Below are 20,160 nucleotides of genomic sequence, written 5' to 3' on the forward strand. Positions count from 1 at the left end.
AGAAACAAGTAAAATCTGCACAAAGTATTGAGATAGGAATAAACATACATTAGGAAGAAGGCAATGGCACCCCACTCCAGTGCTCTTGCCTGGAAAGTCCCATGGATGGAGGAGCCTGGTGGGCTACAGTCCATGGGGTCGCTAAGAGTTGGACACGACTGAGCGACTTCACTTTCACTTTTCACTTTCATGCATTGGAGAAGGAAATGGCAACCCACTCCAGTGTTCTTGCCTGGAGAATCCCAGGGACGGGGGAGCCTGGTAGGCTGCCGTCTATGGGGTCGCACAGAGTCGGACACGACTGAAGCAACTTAGCAGCAGCAGCAGCAGGAAGAGTAAATATATTATGCCTATCTGAATCAGTATTGTGTTCAAATAAATGATTATTTAAATCATAGTTTATATTCTTGGGGAAAAAAGCTATATAGAATCAGGGTGTGTTTTTTAACACATGCAAATGCTAATTACTCCTGGCTGTATTACACTTAATATTTGAAGCTGCAGTTTCCAGAATAAGTGAAGTAATAACTGGGCAGACATTTAGTTTTATTTTGTTTATAGAAAAAGACACTTTAATTTCACTGTATTTTCTGTGCTTTTCTGCCATTTACTGATAAAACTTTAAACAGTACTTGATTCCGGCTTATTACTCTTGGCCTAAGATCTATTTATTTTAGGAACTAGTGCTTATTTAGCCTAGTTACTAAATTTTCACATTGACATTTCTATGGGTCCTACTATTATATGTGGAATGAAAACGTAATAAATGCACAGGGCTTCTGTAAAATGCAGTAAATACTGGTATTAACATTTAATTGGCAATTTCAACATAAGCAGATAGTAAATATTCCGTTGACTCAGCAAACATGACACTTTGTGACTAAACTATCAGATTTTATATATTTATGTATATATATATACTGTCCTTTGAAAGTGGTGTTGGAAATTTGGGGAAGTTAACAGATGTAACGAAGTTGTATGAACATCTTAGAGAGATGTATCTGTTGGTGTTAACTGTTGCATACTTAGTTTAAACCAGATCATGACAGCTAACATCCTGCTAAAGGTGTTAATACACTGAATTATCTTCTTTATTTATGAAAATAAAAGTGATTTTATTCTAATTTCATTAGAATTTTTTGTTTTTCAATAAATATTTTTCATGTTTATTAAGCTGGTAACAAGGTTCATACAATGTAAAATCATAATTCTTTACAGTTATATTTTAAAATGACATGCATTTGTATCTGTTGCTTTATGCTACATGAATTCATTAAAATATTCAATGCTCCTTGACCTCTTCAGTTTCTTCTTTGGCTTACTGGTACTTACCTTTTAATTTCGAAGTAAGGTTTCAAATCAGCCTGCATATAGTCTTTTTCTTTTTTAATATTTATTTATTTGGTTGCAAAAGACCCTGATGCTGGGAGGGATTGGGAGCCGGAGGAGAAGGGGATGACAGAGGATGAGATGGCTGGTTGGCATCACCAACTTGATGGACATGAGTTGGGTAGACTCCGGGAGTTGCTGATGGACAGGTAGGCCTGGCGTGCTGCAATTCATGGGGTCTCAGAGTCGGACACGACTGAGCGACTGAACTGAACTGAACTGGGTCTTAGTTGAGGCATTCAGGATCCTTGATCTTCATTGTGGCATGAGATATATTTAGTTGCAGCATGTAAACTCTTTGTTGGGGCCTGTGGAGTCTAGTTCCCTGACCGAGGATCGAACCCAGGCCCCCTGCATTTGGAGTGTGGAGTCTTAGCCACCAGACCACCAGGGAAGTCTCCAGCCTACATGTGTCTTATTCACAGTATTAGCCAGCATGCTGCAGTCTTGTGTACTGTGGTGAACTAAGCTAGGGACTTTATCACTACAATATTCTGCAGAGAACTTTGGGAGCTTTGAGGTGGCATTTAAAGTACTATATAAATGTACTCAAAATAATTCAGAAGTATTGCCTTCTAGAGTAATCATGGTATAGAAAATAAGGCATTTTTAATCTCAGTATGTACGTAAAAGTAAACGTGTCATTTGGTTTACTTGAATTTTGTATCTCAAGACTGAGTTACTTGATTAGAATTTACATTTTTGTTTAAGAAAAACTTTTTGTAGTAAACTATAGAGATTAAAATAGTTAATCTGGAGGGAGAGCCTACTGTGAACCATAGAAGAAAAAACGACATTGGGCTGTGCTTATCCAAAAGGCTAGAGCTATCACGCAATTCAAGGTATCTGATGCCTGTGATGCGCTTGAGGTGAGTCTCAGAGAAAATGTTGGATCACCCATTGGCTTGATACCGTCTACAGCATCTCTGGTCCTTTGCCTCAAGCTATTCCTCAGCTTTCTGGGGCTGGCTGGGCAGGGCCTCAGGTGGCTGGAGCTCCCAGGCTGCTCGCCTCCAGAATTTTGGACAAATTTCCTAGATCATCTGCTAGGATGTAAGAAAAGTTGACAAATACCCCAACAGGGCAGGTAAAATACCCCAATAGCACAGGTATATTAGTAACGTCACTTACCCATGGTGTTTGGGTGCATGTACAGCGTCTAGTACTGAAAATAAAGATTAACGGAAAAGTCCTGCCAGGTGATCTTCTGTCAGCATTTCTCAAAGAGGAGCAGTGGTTTGTTTCTACTGTTCGTTTATTCATATTTCCTCAGAACTCCTCAGTCTGCCTGCCTGGGGTGAGTCACTGATTGGAGAGGGCCCATGTCCTCGGGTGAAATGGCATAGAGAAGCTGGGAGTGAATACTGCCCTCTGCCCTCTGAAGTGGGGCTTCAACTGTCCTGTCCTTTCAAGGCTTGCTCTCCCAACCCCCTCGGAAAAAGAAGGGAGCTGGGGTTACCGCAGGCCCCTATAAACAGCGCTGATAAACTCTCGGTAGTTACCCAATGCCAATTCTCTTCTGCATTAACCAGATTCATGTGAAAATTTTTTTTTTTTTGATTAATGAAAACTGAAAGAACTCTAGGAAATTTAAGGTGTTATACCTTCCCAAAGTTAAATGCCAAGATGTAGAAGTATTGTGCTACTTTGTTGCTACGGCTGAGCATGCTGTGTTTCTGTGAAGGAGTTAATTGAAATGTAATGAGTGTGTAAGTGTAATGAAAAATAAGGTAGCCATTTCAACATCAGGAACTAATTATAAAGCTGCTCTTATTTTTCCAATCTCATGTAGAACCTTCCCCCACCCATTAAAGTGAATTGACTGTATGATTCACGTATTAAACAAATACTGAGCTCCGCCTGTGTCAGGTACTGCAGGGGCAGGAGATAAAGCGGGGAGCACACAGGTAAAACCCCTTCCACCCTGGCTGGAAAGTCGGGCAGAGAAGGAAGGGGAGAGGGAGACAGAAACGAGGTTAGTGAAATACAGATGGTGTTAAATGTTGATAAGTAATGAGACAAAACAGAATGAGGTAAGCTGTGGGGTGGGGGTGGTGAAGGAAGTGGGCGGGTGCTATGGAATTCAGATAGGAACTCTGTCAGCCGACCTTTGAGTCAAAGATCTGAAGGAAGTGAGGGAACAAAGTCTCAGAGAAGAGAGACTTGTCCAGAGAACAGCTCGCGTAAGGTCCCCGCGGGCGACAGAGGCTGGGTGGTCAGGGAATGGCAGTAAGAGGGCAACAGCTGGAAGGAAGCAGGCCAACGGAGGGAAAGTAGAGCAAAAATGGGGCCAGAAAAGTACTGGGGCCAAATCCACATCTCTGTAGACCGCTGTAAGGACTTCGGCTTTCACTCTTGGTGAGCCAGGAACCCATTGGAGAGTTAGAGAAGTGACACAGTATGATTTTGTATTTAACACTGTTTTTGAGTATAGAGAGTAAGAAGCCAATTAGGAGGCACTGCAGTAATCCAGGTGAGAGAGGATGGCTTAAACTGGGGTTGATGGTGTTAGTCCAGAGAGTTTCCTGATGGATTTAAGGTGAGGTGTGATTATAGGAGAAGAGTCAGAATGCCTCCAATGTTTTAGGTCTGAGGATCTGGAAGAATAGACTTGCCATTTATTGAAATGGGAAGAATGCCAGAGGAGAAAACGGGAGTGTGTGACTGGGGGCTGAGAGGAGGGGGCTGGTTTCAGGAAGGAAAAGGGTGCACTGGAAGTATGAGCAGATTTAGACATGAGGATCGAGGTGTCTGTTAGACCCCCAAGAAGAGATGGCAAGTAGACAGTGGGATCTATACATCTGAGATTTAGGGAGATATAAACATTGGATATAAATGTGTGTGTAGATAGTATTTAAAGCCTTAGGGCCAAATGAGGAATAGATAAAAATCAGATTGAGTCTAGTGACTGAGCTCTGGGGTACACCAATATTGAAAGATCAGGAATCCCAAGTAAGTAAAGTAAGTAAAGTTGCTCAGTCGTGTCCGACTCTTTGCGACCCCATGGACTGTAGCCTATCAGGCTCCTCCCTCCATGGGATTCTCCAGGCAAGAGTACTGGAGTGGGTTGCCATTTCCTTCTCCAGGGGATCTTCTCAACCCAGAGATCGAACCCGGGTCTCCTGCATTCCAGGCAGACGCTTTAACCTCTGAGGGTTAATTACACGATACTCTTGGGAGCAATCCTTGATAAACTAGATTTTTTTTAAAGAAAGAACTAGAGGTTATCATAAGAATTAAAGTATGTTGTAGGAAATATTTGACCCTCCAAAATATCACTTCTCAGGTGGTGCAGTGGTAAAGAATATCACTTCTCAGGTGGTGCAGTGTACGCCTGCCAATGAAAATACGCAGATTCTATCCCTGGGTTGGGAAGATCCCCTGGAGAAGGAAATGTTAACCCACTCCAGCATTCTTGCCTGAGAAATCCCATGGACAGAGGAGCTTGGTGGGCTAAGTACAGTCCATGAGGTTGCAAAGAGTTGCAAACACAACTTAGTGACTAACAGCAGTATCACTTACAAAACATCTGAGTCTAGGTACTTGGTGTGAAGTTGGTGGTGCTCCCAAGATTTTGGTAAATAAAAAACAAGTAGATTCCACACTTCAATATTGAGCCCCCTCTATATGACAGACACAGTGGTTACAAAGATGAATTTTGCATAGCATATTCTGAAATGTCCATTAGGTGGCAGAAAACTTCACTAAATAGACTATAAACTAGCCCTCTCCCTCCCTCATTCTCTCTCACCAACACCATGGCCTTTGAACACTCTGATTTTAAAGATGAATATGTCTATTTCACACATAACAGTATTTTGAAGAACAGAAACTGCAATTTTCTTCAGAAAGCCAACAGATACCATTTATCACATCCAACTCTTTGCAACCCCACGGACTGCAGCATGCCAGGCTCCCGGGTCCTTCACTATCTCCCAGAGTTTGCTCAGATTCGTGTTCATTGAGTTGATGATGCTATCCAACCATCTCATCCTTTGTTGTCCCCTTCTCCTCCTGCCCTCAATCTTTCCCAGCAGGAGTCAGCTCTTCACATCAGGTGGCCAAAGTATTGCAGCTTCAGCTTCACCATCTGTTCTTTCAGGGTTGATTTCTTTTGGCATTGACTGATTTGATCTTCTCGCTGTCCAAGAGACTCTCAAGAGTCTTCTTCAGCACCACAGTTCAAAAGCATCAATTCTATGGCCCTCAGCCTTCTTTATGGTCCAACTCTCACATCCGTACATGATTCCTGGAAAAACCATAGCTGTGACTATACAGACCTTTGTCTGCAAAATGATGTCTCTGCTCTTTAATATGCTGTCTAGGTTTGTCCTAGCTTTTCTTCCAAGGAACAATCATCTTTTAATTTCATGACTGCAATCACCATCGGCAGTGATTTTGGAGCCGAAGAAAATAAAATCTGTCACTACTTCCACTTTTTCGCCTTCTATTTGCAATGAAGTGATGGGACCAGATGCCATGATATCATTTGTTTGTAATATAACAAGGGTGAGCCAGGTAAATAAGGGATGGATGACTTCGTTTGGTTTGGAAATATCTGAGTTGGGAGATGATTTAGAAAGGAGATAAATTGACTATAATGAGACGGCTGGGCCTTATTCTTAAACTTTTGATGTTTAAGCCTTTCTGCTTGGGGCAAGGCAAGAAGGCCTGAGAAAGCGGAAAGTGGAAAAAAAAAAACCTCTTGAAAAAAACAAACAAGACGTCTTTGCTTGCTGTTGGTTCTTTCTGCAGTACACCACAAGTCTGCTCAATTTAGAAGTCACATTTCATCCTGCTTTCCTTAGGGAGTTGGTCCCCAATACCTGAGGCCATGTCCCCCTCTTAGAAATTGTGGGTCTCGAGTGTGTCCCAGCCTTGAAATTTTAAAGAAGGGCTCCCAGATAATCCTAACATGAAGACAAGTTTGGGAGCCACAGGGTTTATTTAAGTCGAATGTGTAAACAAAGACATCTGACCTTCCCACAACTCAAATATGTTCCGCCCTATAAGACGCACACAAGAGAACCTTTCCACGTCAGCACAGTCAAGGCTTTCAAGACCAAACATAACGAGTTAGAGCAATGAAAGAAAAAGCAGAGGAATAACATTGGTGAGTTGTTTTCTGAAAATGTTTTAAATTTCTTCTGATCGTATGGAACGCTTTATTTCTCATAGGACTGACAATATTTAGTCTTGCAGCAGTCTTAGGCTCAGCATATTTAAACACCAAGTTACAATGTTTTGTTTGTTTTGCTTTTTGCTGGTCTTTGGCATCAGAAACTAAGTGGTACCAACTCCTACTCCTTAGCAAGACTCTTTTGTGATATACTGCTGCTCAATCAGTCAGGAAACACCATGTGCATCCTTGAGACTCCTCAGGGGACCCTGGGCTGAGAGGGTCTCATGTCACCTTGGTTTAGATGACAAATTTAACCCTTGACAGTTTTTGGTAACTCTGACAGCGGCATAAATTCAGCATCGTACCAATCTGGCGATTCATACATACATAAACATATATATGTATGTGTGTATGCAATACTATTTTCTTGCCCATAAAATCTTTAAAGAATTCAATCTGCTGCTTTTCATTTTGATAGTTGGCTTACTCGTATGTATTATGACTACTGACTTATTTGGAATTATTTCTAATATTTTATTGGAAATTATTTCTGGTGTTTTCATTTTTCATGCTTTTCCTTTGTTCTCTTTCTTCCCTCTTTATTGCCTTCTGTGGGATGTTCACTTCCTTTAATTTTTTCCAACCGGCTGTGAGCTATATATTCTAATTCCACTATTTTTCTAGTTGTCTTTAAATTGTCAACATGCACATTAATCCTCTCCTATTTCAAAACAATACTTAAAGAGGTCAGCCCTTCATATTTTTGTTATTATTGTCTAATACTTAATATTTCTTTGTTCTTATGCTATGCCATACCAAAATAGAGTTTTTAAGAGTCACTATTAAGATTTGTCACTTTGTTTACTCACTTATTTACATTTGTTTCTCACATCTCTTGCTTCTGTGCTCACTTGCCTTCTAACAGACATATAATCTTATATTATTCATTCAGTGAAGATGCAGGAATGGTTAACTACGTTTTTATAGGTCATAAAATGTCATTATTTCATTCTAAATAATTGTTTAGCTGGCATGGATGGACCTAGATTATCATATTAAGTAAAGTAAGTCAAACAGAGAAAGGCAAGTATCATATGATATCACTTATATGAGGAATCTAAAAATAATTATACAAATGAACTTATTTAAAAACAGAAATAAGCTCACAGATATAGAAAGCAAATATATGATTACCAAAGGGGAAAGTGGGGAGGGGGGAGGAGTAAATTAGGAGTTTGAAATTAACAAATACACTTTATTATGTATAAAATAAACACAAAGACCTATTGTATAGCACAGGGAACTATATTCAATACCTTATAATAACCTGTAGTGGAAAAGAGTCTGAAATAATATAAATACATAAAACGGAATCACTTTGCTGTACACCTGAGACTAATCAATTATTAAGTTGGTGCAAACGTAATTGTGGTTTCAGACTGTGAATTTTAAATCGTTATATCTAGGCTCAAACATATCTTTATTAATAAAAATAGGAACCATTACAATCAACACATTTTTGCCCACAAGAAATAAGTTCGTTTATTCTTGTAGTGTAAAAATACGTGCTTCAGGATCCTACAAACTCATTTTCTGCATCCTGCTGGTTGTGGAAGCGTTTTCCCTTCAAAAAGTTGTTGAGATGCTTAAAGAAGTGGTAGTTAGTTGGCAAAAGGTCAGGTGAATATGGCGAATGAAGCAAAACTTTGTAGCCCAATTCGTTCAACTTTTGAAGTGTTGGTTGTATGACGTGCAGTCAGGCATTGCCTTGGAAAAGAATTGGACCCTTCCTATTGACCAATGCAGACTGCAGATGTTGCAGTTTTCAGTGCATCTCATTGATTTGCTGAGCATACTTCTCAGAGGTAATGGTTTTGCTGAAATTCAGAAAGCTGTAGTGGATCAGTCCAGCAGCAGACTGCCAGTGACCCTGACATTTTTTGGGTGCAAATTTGGCTGTGGAAGTGCTTTGGAGGTTCTTCTTGGTTCAACCACTGAGCTGGTTGTCACCAGTTGTCATATAAAATCCACTTTTCATCACATGTCACAATCTGATCAAGAAATGGTTCATTGTTGTTGCCTAGAATAAGAGAAGATGACACTTCAAAACGATGAATTTTTTGATTTGTGGTCAGCTTTTTCACCTTTTCAATTTGCTTCAAATGCTGAACAACCATAAAGTGGCTGACATTGAGTTCTTCAGCAACTTAAGAGAATCAACTTCAATGATGGCTCTCAATTGGTTATTATCAACTTCTAATGGCCGATCACTGCACCCCTCATCTTCAAGGCTCTCGTCTCCTTTGCAAAACTTCTTGAACCACCCCTGCACTGTAATTCATTAGCAGTTCCTGGGCCAGTTCTTCCAATGCATTGCTGATGTTGTGAGTTGTCTCTGCTGCTCTAAGACCCATTTTGAACTCGAAAAAGGAAATTGCTCAGATTTGCTTATTGTCTAACCATTTCCATAGTCTAAAATACATATAAAATAAGCAGCAAATAATAAGTCATTGGCAAAAAAAAAAAAAAAAAGCGAGAAATGCACATTCAGTTCAGTTCAGTTCAGTTGCTCAGTCGTGTCCTACTCTTTGCAACTCCATGGACTGCAGCACGCCAGGCTTCTCTGTCCATCACCATCTCCCGGAGCTTACTCAAACTCACGTTCATCAAGTCGGTGATGCCATCCAACCATCTCATCCTCTGTTGTCCCCTTTTCCTTCTGCATTCAATCTTTCCCAGCATCAGGGTCTTTTCAAATGAGTCAGTTCTTCTCATCAGGTGGCCAAAGTATTGGAGTTTCAGCTTGAGCATCAGTCCTTTCAATGAACATTCAGGACTGATTTCCTTTAGGATGGACTGGTTGGATCTCCTTGCAGTCCAAGGGACTCTCAAGAGTCTTCTCCAACACTACAGTTCAAAAACATCAATTCTTCGGTGCTCAACTTTCTTTATAGTCCAACTCTCACATCCATCCACGACTACTGGAAAAACCGTAGCTTCAACTACGCAGACCTTTGTCGGCAAAATAATGTCTCTGTTCCTTAATAAGCTGTGTAGGTTGGTCATAGCTTTTCTTCCAAGGAGCAAATATCTTTAATTTCATGACTGTGATCACCATTTGTCGTGTTTTTGGAGCCCCCCAAAATAAAATATGTCACTGTTTCCATTGTTTCCCCATCTATTTGCCATGAAATTAAGGGACTGGATACATGATGTTAGTTTTCTGACTGTTGAGTTTTAAGCCAACTTTTTCACTCTCCTCTATAACATAGCCACATTTATTTAAGAATGTATTCCAGTATCAAAGGCAAGTGTCAACAATGCAAAACCAAAATTACTTTGCCCCAACCTAATAAAAATAATAATTTTTTAACTAGATATTGAATTCTTTTCTAAAACTGTTTTCAATTTTTTATTCAAGTATAGTTGCTTATAATATTTTGTTGGTTTCTGGTATACAGTAAAATGTACACCAGAAAATAGGTGTGTGTATATTATGTACATAATTTTTCAGATTCTTCTCCCTTCTAGATTATTACAAAATATTGAATATAGTTCCTTGTGCTATACAGTCAGGCCTTGTTGTTTATGGATATTGAGTTCTTTGTGGCAATAATCAATTATCTTCTGATCTCAATTGATGCTAATCTGCCCATCTATTATAAAATTTAAGATTTCCATAATTTCTATTATTTATTTATTTTTAAGATTTTATTATTTTTGGCTACACAGCGTCTTCATTTCCGCATGAGAGCTTTCTCTAGTTGCAGTGCTCGGGCCTCTTATTTCAGGTGACTTCCTATTTGTGCAGAGCACAGGCTCAAGAGCGTGGGCTCAGTAGTTGTGGCTCATAGGCTTAGCTGCCCCATGGCATGTGGAGGCTTCCCAGAGCAGGCATCAAATCCACGTCTCCTGCATTGGCAGGCTGGTTCTTAAGCACTGGACCACCAGGGAAGTCCAAGATTTTCCATAATTTCTATCATCAGGTTTGATTTTCTTTTGTCCATCTTAGTATTCTCATGTTACTAATAATTGAAGATTTGTGTCTTCAAAAATTCATAGCCATTACCTCTTCAAACATTACCTGCCCCATTATTTCTATTCACTTCTTTCGGAACTTCCATTAAATGTATACTGAACTTTCTCATCTATTTCTTAGTTCATAGCTTCGCTTTCATCTTAACAGACTATATATATATATATATTAATATATGTTTCATGGTAGTGAAGTTGCTCAGTTGTGCCCGACTCTTTGCTTCTCCATCGACTGTAGCCTACCAGGCTCCTCTGTCCATGGGATTTTCCAGGCCAAGAGTACTGGAGTGGGGTACCATTTCTTTCTCCAGGGGATCTTCCCAACCCAGGGATTGAACGCGGGTCTCCCGCATTGTAGGCAGACGCTTTTACTGTTTGAGCTACCAGGAAAGTACATATTTCACAGTAACAGAATATATATGTATATGTATGTGTGTGTATATATATATATCTATCTTTACGCTGTTTTATGAGAGATTTCCTCCAATTTCTTTACTATCCAACCTATCCTATGGTCCTGTATATTTCATTTCTGGAATTTCGGTTTGGTTATTTTTCAAATCAACCTGCTCCTTTTGGATTTTATAATGCTTTGCTTCCTTTACCTTTTGGAATATATTAAACACATTCATTTCTAAAGATGTTTTAACGTGGACCAGGACTTTTTTAAAAAGTCCTCATTGAATTTGTTCAATACTGCTTCTGTTTTATGTTTTGGTTTTTTGGCCCCGAGTCACGGGCAATCTTAGCTCCCCAACCAGAGATCAAATTCATACCTCTTGCACTGGAAGGTGAAGTCTTGGTCACTGAATCTCCATCACTTTTAAAAATTTTTTAAAGATTTTAAAACTCATCCTTCATTTTTAAAATTTCCTGTTTATCGTTCCTCATTCTTGGAAGAGGGCTCTCCCAAATTTTTCTGTTTCATTTGCTGAACCCTCCTCCTGATGGTTGGTTTGGTCATATGATTTGTAAGTATTTGCAGTGAGTGCCTGCTTAGGTGTTTTTTGCAATGGAGGTCCAGTGTTCCCAGTCTGGTTGAACTCTCCCTCCAGCGTTACTTGCATTTGCATCGGAGAGTTCTGTGGACTGGGATGACTTCAGGTCGCTCAGCTTCATTTCAGGTCCAGATGAGGACTATTGGGCCACCAGCCAGTATGTGGTCCTGGCCTGGGGCTCACAGGGCCCATAGTGTTTTTCAATGTGACTATTTCTACCCATGTTGCCTTGAGAGATGTTAAATTATTTTGCCACTTTTATAGACCAGCAGATAGTTTTTCTCCTCCATATTTTATAATAAGATGGTACTCTATTATCTTGGTTTTATGCAGGTTGCTTCGTTTCATCCCCTTACACTCATGGGATTTGTGATTTAAGACTCTGTCCTCTCCACACCAGTATTAAAGCCCTAGCCTCAAGGCCTATATCTAATTCTGAAATCCCAGGAACCATTTCAGCTTCAGCTCATCATATGATTTTGAGTTTCCTCTCTTTTCCTGATACCTAACCTGGCTTTCTTTTTTTCTTCCTTTTCTCCTCTTTCCTCCTCCTTCCTTCCTACCTCTCTTAGTCCTTCCCTTCCTCTATCCCTGACTCTCTTTATTACTTCCTTAAGGGCAGCCTGATTTAATGTTTCATTTGTTTAATTTTATCCAGCATTTCTGTGTGTTTTGAACAAGAAGGAAAATTCTTCCACATCAGCTCAGCCTCCCATGTTTGCTGATATAATCTTAAAATATATGAAATATTAAGAAAATAGTGTTAGGTGTTTTGCTCTCAAAAAAAAATAAAAAAAGAAAATAGTGTACTTACTATATTAGAGCAGTGTCTGATATATACACACCATAAAGTGATAAGTGCTTCACAACAGCTAGACTTTATTAAATGCTTTCCATTTGCTAAGAACTGTACCAACTCCTGCGTGTGTCTTTCTTCATTTACTCCTTAATTTTACAAGGCCAGTAATATATTTACACACATTTTCAAGTTATATTATTCTTTATAGATGAAGAAACTGAGATATCAGAATATTAAGTAATAACATTTTGAACCTAGGAACTCTGGCTCCAAGCTTGTTAGTTGTATTAAGATTTAACTTAAATACAATAAAATTCATACTAAGTCTAGATTTTGATTCATTTTAACAAATATATGCAGTCGAGTAACCATCACTACAATCATGCTATCTATGAGAACAGTCCCCTCACCCGCATCAGTTCCCTTGGCCCCTTTGTAGTCAATCTTCTCCTCCATCCTCTCAGTCCTAGCAAACACTGATCTGTGTTCTACTACTAAAATTTCAAATAAACAGAATCATACAGTATCTGGCATCATTTACTTTGCATGATGCTCTTGAGATTGCTTCCGAGTATTGCAAATATTTGTTGTCCAATAACATTTAATCACTGAGCAGTATTGCATTGCATAGACATACCACATTTTGTTCATCTTTTTACCAGTTGACGGACATATGGATTGTTTTCAGTTTGGGGCTCTTATAAATAAAGTTGCTAAGAATGTTCACATATACATCTTTAGACTGACATATGTTTTTGTTTCTCTTGGGTAAATATCTAGCCATGGAATTACAAAATTATATGGGTAAGTATATGTTTTTAAGAAACTGCCAAATTGTTTTCTGGGCTTCCTTGATGGCTCAGCAGGTAAAGAATCCACTTGAAGTGCAGGAGACACAGGAGATCAGGTTCAGTCCCTGGGTTGGAAAGCTCCCCTCGAGGAGGAAAATGGCAAAACCATTCCAGTATTCTTGCCTGGAGAATCCCCTGGACAGAGGAGCCTAGCGGGCTACAGTCCGTGGGGTCACAGAGTTGGACACCCCTGAGACGCATATAGGCTTCCCTGTGGCTCAGATGGTAAAGCGTCTGTCTACAATGCGGGAGACCTGGGTTTGATCCCTGGGTCGGGAAGTTCCCTGGAGAAGGAAAAGGCAACCCACTCCAGTACTCTTGCCTAGTCTGTTTCCCAAAGTGGCCATACCATTTGTAGCCCCACTAGCAAGCGCTGTATGACGGTTCTAGCTGCCTCATTGAGTCCTCATCTCTTGGCATTGTTAGTCTTTAATTTTTGCCTTCCAGGGACTGTGTTATGATATGACATATGGTTTCCGCTTGTATTTCTCTAATGACTAATGACATTGAGCACTTCTCCTAAATTTATTTGCCATCTATAAATCTTCAGTAAAAGTATCTACCGAAAATCTTTGCCCCTATTTAAATCGAGTTGTTTATATTTTATAAATTGCAGTGGTTTTTAAAAAATATGTTCTGAAAATAAGCCCCTTATCAGATATATACTTGGCAAATATTTTCAGCTGTTTTGTGTAAAGACTGTGATCTTCACCACTACTTGTTTTGCTCCTCAATATTTATTGAAATGACTGAGGAATTTCCACAGGGTGATGGACACTTCCTACTAGCAGCTGTGGATTTTGCAATTAATAAGGCATAAAGGAACCCTGCTGACATATTTGTTTGAAGACCTAAAGTTCACAGTTTCACTGCTAATTAAACCTTTTCCATTTTGGTACAGAGCTAGACAGTCCTGTATTAGATTTGAAGAATTGATGAGATCATGGTTGTGATTACTTGTGAACCCTTTGTCTTCACAATCCATCAAGAATAACTAAATAATCAGCAAGGACTTCCCTGGTGGTTAAGACTCTGCCTTTGCACTGCAGAGGGTGAGGGTTTGATCCCTGGTTGGGGAACTAAGATACCTCACACTGCACAAAATGGCCAAAAAGGGAAAAGAAAATGACTAGACATGTGTCTGCTGTATAACACTCTCCTGGACAACTTGTTCTAAAGCGTCCTGATTTTCACTTACTAGTTGTTTCCTTATGGAAAAAGACAATTTCCAGCAGTTAGAACTAGAGAAGAGTGGACCTTCCAAAAGGACAACTCCCAGAAGAATTATCCATTTTGCTGATGGAGACATCATGGAAGAATATAGCACAGAGGAGGAGGAAGAGGAAGAGGAAGAAAAAGAACAGAGAACAAATTCAACGCTTGATCCTGTAAGTTTAGATTATCATTATTAGTGAACATGGGGGCGGAGTAAATGAGAGATAAAACCAAGTTTTGTCAAAAATAGTTTTAAGCTAACTCCTTGTTTTCTTTGGGTTGCTTTCTGGAGCCGTGTACAATCAGCTTATAATTTTGATCATCTTAGTTTTCTCATCTATGACAGATAAAATGGAACCTATTACAAAGCATGTTGAAGTCTCTACACTGAAGATTCTGCAGTCATCACTTCTGTTATTAATTACACTAACCTGGTTTCTCTTTCTTGTTCTTTTTTAGTCTAAACTTGCCTGGGGGCCCTACCTATGGTTTTGCGCAGGGCAAATAGCAAGAACCTCATTTTCTAGTAAGTACTGCTAAGGTGGGTTGTTGTTGTTGTTGTTTTTCTGTCATAAATACAGGCTTATAGACCCTCAGATGAGACTTGAAGTGGTTTAATCCACTCTACAGTATTCGGAAGATCTGTTTACTTCCAGATCTACACTGGAACATTCCTGAAGGCATAGAACCTCACATCTTCAGGGAGACCTTGCCATCTTTTCCCAACTCTTGTTAGTAAACTCTGCTGCTGCTGCTGTTAAATCGCTTCAGTCGTGTCCGACTCTGTGCGACCCCATAGACGGCAGCCCCCCAGGCTTCCCCATCTGTGGGATTCTCCAGGCAAGAATACTGGAGTGGGTTGCCATTTCCTCCTTCAGTGCATGAAAGTGAAAAGTGAAAGTGAAGTCGCTCGTCATGTCTTAGCGACCCCATGGACTGCAGCTCACCAGGCTCCTCCGTCCATGGGATTTTCCAGGCAAGAGTACTGGAGTGGGGTGCCATTGCCTTCCCCTATCTTCCTTTAAATCTTTTAGAGTTTTCTCCCTTGATCCTAGTTATCTCTTTTAAAGGCCAGACAAAACCGATCTAGATTCCTCTTTCATAAGACAGAGTCTCAAACATTTGAAGACAATAGTCAGTCCTCACTGAGTGGACTCTTCACATGAGTAAACTTCCAAGTTCTTTCTTGATTTTGACTATTGTTATCTGACACAGTTCCCAGTTCCCTTATCATAATCATTCTATTATAAGTAAGACTTTTATTGACCTCTCTCAAGGAGATAATGAATGGCCTAAGTGGCTATTTATAAGAGAAAATGAAAGTGAAGTTGCTCAGTTGTGTCCGAGTCTGCAACCGCATGGACTGTACCCTGCCGAGCTCCTCCGTCCATGGGATTCTCCAGGCAAGAATAATGGAGTGGGTTGCCATTTCCTTCTCCAGGGGATCTTCCCGACCCAGGGATTGAACCCAGGTCTCCTGCACTGCAGACAGATTCTTTACCCTCTGAGCCACCGGGGCTCCTGTATTTATTTATTTATAAGAGATGAATAGTAAATCTTGTTTTGTTTGACTTTCACCAGTTAAAAGAAAAACACAATTGGCAACATCTAATTACTTCCTCTAACTCATATATACTTATGCATATGATGGGCTTCCCTGGTGGCTCAGTGGGTCAAGAATCTGCCTGCAACGTGAGGCAGGTTCAATCCCTGGGTCAGGAAGATCCCCTGGAGGAAGAAATGGCAACCTACTCCAGTGTTCTCACCTGAAATATCCCATGGACAGAGGAGCTTGGCAGGGTACAGTCCACAGGGTTGCAAAGAGTTGGACACAACTGAGCAGCTAACCAAACATGTGTATACGATGGAGGGAAAACAACTTTAAAAATCTGAGAAAATAGAAAGCATAGCTCTTAGGAATTGATTTCCACTCATTCATTAAATAAACATTTACTGAATACTCATATGCTCAGCACTGTGCAGGACCCTGGGACTCAAAGACAAATGACAGTCTTTGCTTTTAAGGACCTTAATATTCAATGATTAATACTGGCCAGTAAACATGCTTATAATGATGCTTTGTTGTTACAATTTCCAGGGTAGGAGGTATATAGGGACTATAGACTGGAGTACTCAGGAATGGTGACCTCTGGAGGAGACACCTTAAGAGAGTTCTGAAAGTACGTCTGGCCAATGCCAGCTTGGGGACCACGAAAGTGACCATGGGGAGTCTTTAAATTACATTAAGGGTGATTTAGTCAGATGGGATGAGCCCTAAGTACTTTTAGATCAAGGTGGAGGGTTAGTGATTTTGAAATTACTTCAGAGATCCAGGTGAATACTGACCTTGTGTGAACCTGCTAAGCTGCCTTAGTCAGCGTCTGACTCTTTGCAACCCTGTGGACCATAGCCCACCAGGCTCCTTTGTTCATGGGATTCTCCAGGCAAGAATACTGGAGTGGGCTGTTGAACCCAGGGACCGAACCTGCTTCTCTTACATCCCCTGCATTGGCAGGAGGGTTCTTCACCACTAGCGCCACCCGGAAAACCCCCATTACTGACCTTACCTTGACCAAAACACACTGGCAGAAGAAATGCTAGTTCCAGAGACTCCTATGCTTTAGTCGGGGCAAGACTGTTTGAAAAAGTAAAATGTTTTTGAGGGATGGAAACTTAAAAGATCAGATCAGGTTAAAAAAATCAAAACTTAGCACAGCAATGTGAAAGTGTGAAGGAGAATGGGGACTACAGTGATTTCCACGTTGGGCTTTGATTTCAGATGATGGGGATAGGACACACGGGAAATCTATCCACCTCTGGGTTCCAAATAGAACTGTAATCTTAAAGAGCTTCTGCCTGGGGGTTCCAGACTATAGTGGAGGCATAAATAGGCTAACAGTCAGTATCCTGATCTCTACGCAGAGACTTTGGTGAGAACTGGAACCCAGATGACACTGGTAACTAATTTCTTCAATTTAAAATTCTAGTAGGTCATAAACAGGAAAACGTCCTGAGATGCTAATATTTTAGAAACGTCTCTTATGCACATGTACTGGGCACTGTGGCAAACAAAGAGATTAAAAAGCTAGAGTATTTTTGAAAGGATAAAGCACGTTAAAAAAGAAAGAGAGCGTCATTTTGACGTCTGTATGAGCAGTATCTTTAGAAGTGGAACAACTCATGGGAATCACAAAGTCCTCTAATGGGAGGAGGCGCATCAGAAGTCCTACCTGTTTTGATATGGCTCATGTCTAAAGTCTTTATTGAATTTGTTACCTTATTGCTTCTGTTCTATGTTTTGGGGTTTTGGCCACAACACCTGTGGGATCTTAGCTCCCCCACCAGGAGTCAAACCTGCACCCCCTGAATCGGAAAGAGAAGTCTTAATCACTGGACCGCCAAGGAAGTCCTCTAGTCCTGTACTTTTAAGGGAGAACATCTCTAGGAAAGACCTTCTGGAAACCACTCATTATTCATGCTAACCCTTTATTCCTGACTCTAACAATCCCTGAGGCTGCAAGACACCTTGTTACAGAAGTGAAGGCAGATAAAGAAAGCTTTACTTAAACTGCTGCTTAGGGAGGAGGGTTTTTTGTTTTTTGTTTTTTTATGCATGGAAGAATTTCTGACATGGGTCTTGGTAATACTGGATTTAATTTTTGGTGTAATTTGCAATGTACTCACAGCTGATGATCAGATGACACACGTATAAGTGGGCACTGTCTATTCTGATTGCTCAGGACCTGTACTTGTTATTAAGTATTTTGAAGATCTCTTGATATATTCACCTGAAAAAGATAGTTTAGATGCCATCCTGTGTGAAGACACAAGATTTAACAAGTTCCCTTTGAGTCCTAAAATTTGTGAGAGTCTGCAGCAATCAAAATATCTTGTCAGCCTTGAAGGTAAGTGTGATAATAGACAATCTGTGGGCAAGCTGAAGCTTTTGGCATGTCCACAGACTCTAAGCTTTCATTACTTACTTCAGCTTACCAAAGTGCTTCTTCTTTCTTTAGCCTGTGAATTCCTCGGTGAAAGATTTGCAGTCTTCTTTGGTCTTCATCAGCCCAAGTACCAGTATATGTTAAATGAGTACTATAGAACACAAAGCAAGGTATGTGACATCCTGGTGGGGACAGCAGGAGCCCGGAGATGGGAGTTTCTGATCTGAGCCCATAGAGAGGAGCATTTCCCACTTGGTATTTCACATACTGCAGTTTCACTGAGCTCCCATGATCAGACTGACTTATTTTTCTACGGTGCCTCACCCCATGAAGTTTATTCATATTTGCCTTTGGTGTGAAGTTAGAACATCACAAGATAGGTTGTAGAAGGTGGTGTGAAACCTGAGGTTGCTTAAAGGAGAAGCTTGTTAGAAGGGTGTCTCTATAAGATATAGAGGTCAGAGGTATTGGGTTTACAAGTAAACATTTCCTTATTTCTCTTTATATTAGCAAAGTGACAAGGGAAGTGAAGAGAATGGATCAGAGGCCCAACCAGCCAATGCTCCTAATGAGAAATGTCACCTGGAGGCCAGGGGCCGTGAGTACGGAACAAGACTACGAGATGTGGCGGAGGGCATTTCTCAGTGGAGCGCCTCATCCAGGGAGGGCCCGATGGCAGATTCCAGCTCCTGATGGGCAGCGAGGCTATGGTTCCCCTGGATTTCTGTTCCCTGGTCATTGATTACCATGGCAACAGCACCACAGGTGGTGCTTCTGAGCCAGATCTGATCTTAATTTCTTTGTGATTTATTCTCCACTAGCCAGGAATTGCAAGCCATCACGAGAACAATTGTGGTTTCTTTCTCAATATACATTTTTATTTATAAGCCCTGAAACCCATTGCCACCCCAGGGGTGCAAGTCCTGTCCCTCAGTTGTGGGCTGTTAGTATTGATATTTGAGTAGTAGCATAAGTGCCTTATGGAAGAGGGCATGGCAACCACTCCAGTATCCTTGCCTGGAAAATCCCATGGACAGAGGAGACTGGTGGGCTACAGTCCATAGGGTTGCAAAGAGTTGGACCTGACTGAAGTGACTAAGGACAGCATAGCACAACACATAAATGCCTTAGGGAACTTGGGCATGGGAGTTTTAGGCTAAAACTCTTTGTCAGGTGGCTAGGGTGTAGAAAAGAACCCTCTGTTCCTAAAAAGAAACTTTGGACATCATAAAGTCTAAATAAAACTTTCTTTTGGTATTTGACATAAGAGATGTCCTTCCCTACAGCTGTGCTGGTTTGCTTGAGGCTTGCTTTCCCCAATAAGCAAACATTGCTAATAACTGTTACAACATAGCAATCTTTGAGAGCTGGGTGCATTTTTCCCCAAACACATTGAAAATAAATGACAATCTAAGTTCTACAGAAAGTATTTGGAAAAAGTGAATGACTCTCTCGTTAACTTGTCAACAAATTTTCCAAAACTGTAAAGATCAGACATGGAAATCATAACTGCATAACACTGATTGTGCTGGCCTAAAGTAGCTATGGTATACAAAACTACAAGTTTTGCAGTAATAAGACCTGAGTTCAAGTTTCAATTCTGCTTCTTACTAGTTGTATAATTTTAGATGTCTTAATTTCTGAGCCTCTGCTTCTTTCTTTGTAAAATAGGGGTTTTATTTGTTTCTCAAGGGTTATTGTTAAACAAACTGAAATAATAAATATGAAAACTCTTTTAAAAACTGTGAATATTAGTTTCGAGTGCTTAATTAATGACTCTTATAGGCTTCCCAGGTGGTTTAGTGGT

The 20,160-nt window shown here is 40.3% G+C and overlaps 1 protein-coding gene across 2 annotated transcripts; it reads left to right on the forward strand.

Moving 5' to 3' along the window:
- On the forward strand, positions 3,341–19,921 carry FAM177B (family with sequence similarity 177 member B). Of its 2 annotated transcripts, none has more exons than XM_018060189.1 (5): positions 3,341–3,364; positions 14,396–14,582; positions 14,869–14,935; positions 18,426–18,523; positions 18,864–19,921. In XM_018060189.1, exons 2-5 carry the CDS (start codon positions 14,406–14,408, stop codon positions 19,044–19,046), a joined length of 525 nt encoding a protein of 174 aa, XP_017915678.1. In that variant the 5' UTR covers positions 3,341–3,364; positions 14,396–14,405; the 3' UTR covers positions 19,047–19,921. The 2 variants fall into 2 exon arrangements, with proteins under 2 accessions (XP_017915678.1, XP_005690642.2); XM_005690585.3 differs by lacking the exon at positions 3,341–3,364 and adding an exon at positions 6,403–6,502.

Source organism: Capra hircus, chromosome 16 (genome assembly GCF_001704415.2).
Source record: "Capra hircus breed San Clemente chromosome 16, ASM170441v1, whole genome shotgun sequence".
In the NCBI taxonomy this organism is placed as follows: domain Eukaryota; kingdom Metazoa; phylum Chordata; class Mammalia; order Artiodactyla; family Bovidae; genus Capra; species Capra hircus.

What these genes read in the sequence shown, in the direction of transcription:
- FAM177B (XM_018060189.1), top strand. Translation starts at nt 14,406, where the DNA reads ATGGAAAAAGACAATTTCCAGCAGTTAGAACTAGAGAAGAGTGGACCT. An exon ending in CAAATTCAACGCTTGATCCT is followed by an intron (nt 14,583 to 14,868) that starts GTAAGTTTAGAT and finishes GTTCTTTTTTAG; the next exon opens with TCTAAACTTGCCTGGGGGCC. An exon ending in AGCAAGAACCTCATTTTCTA is followed by an intron (nt 14,936 to 18,425) that starts GTAAGTACTGCT and finishes TTCTTTCTTTAG; the next exon opens with CCTGTGAATTCCTCGGTGAA.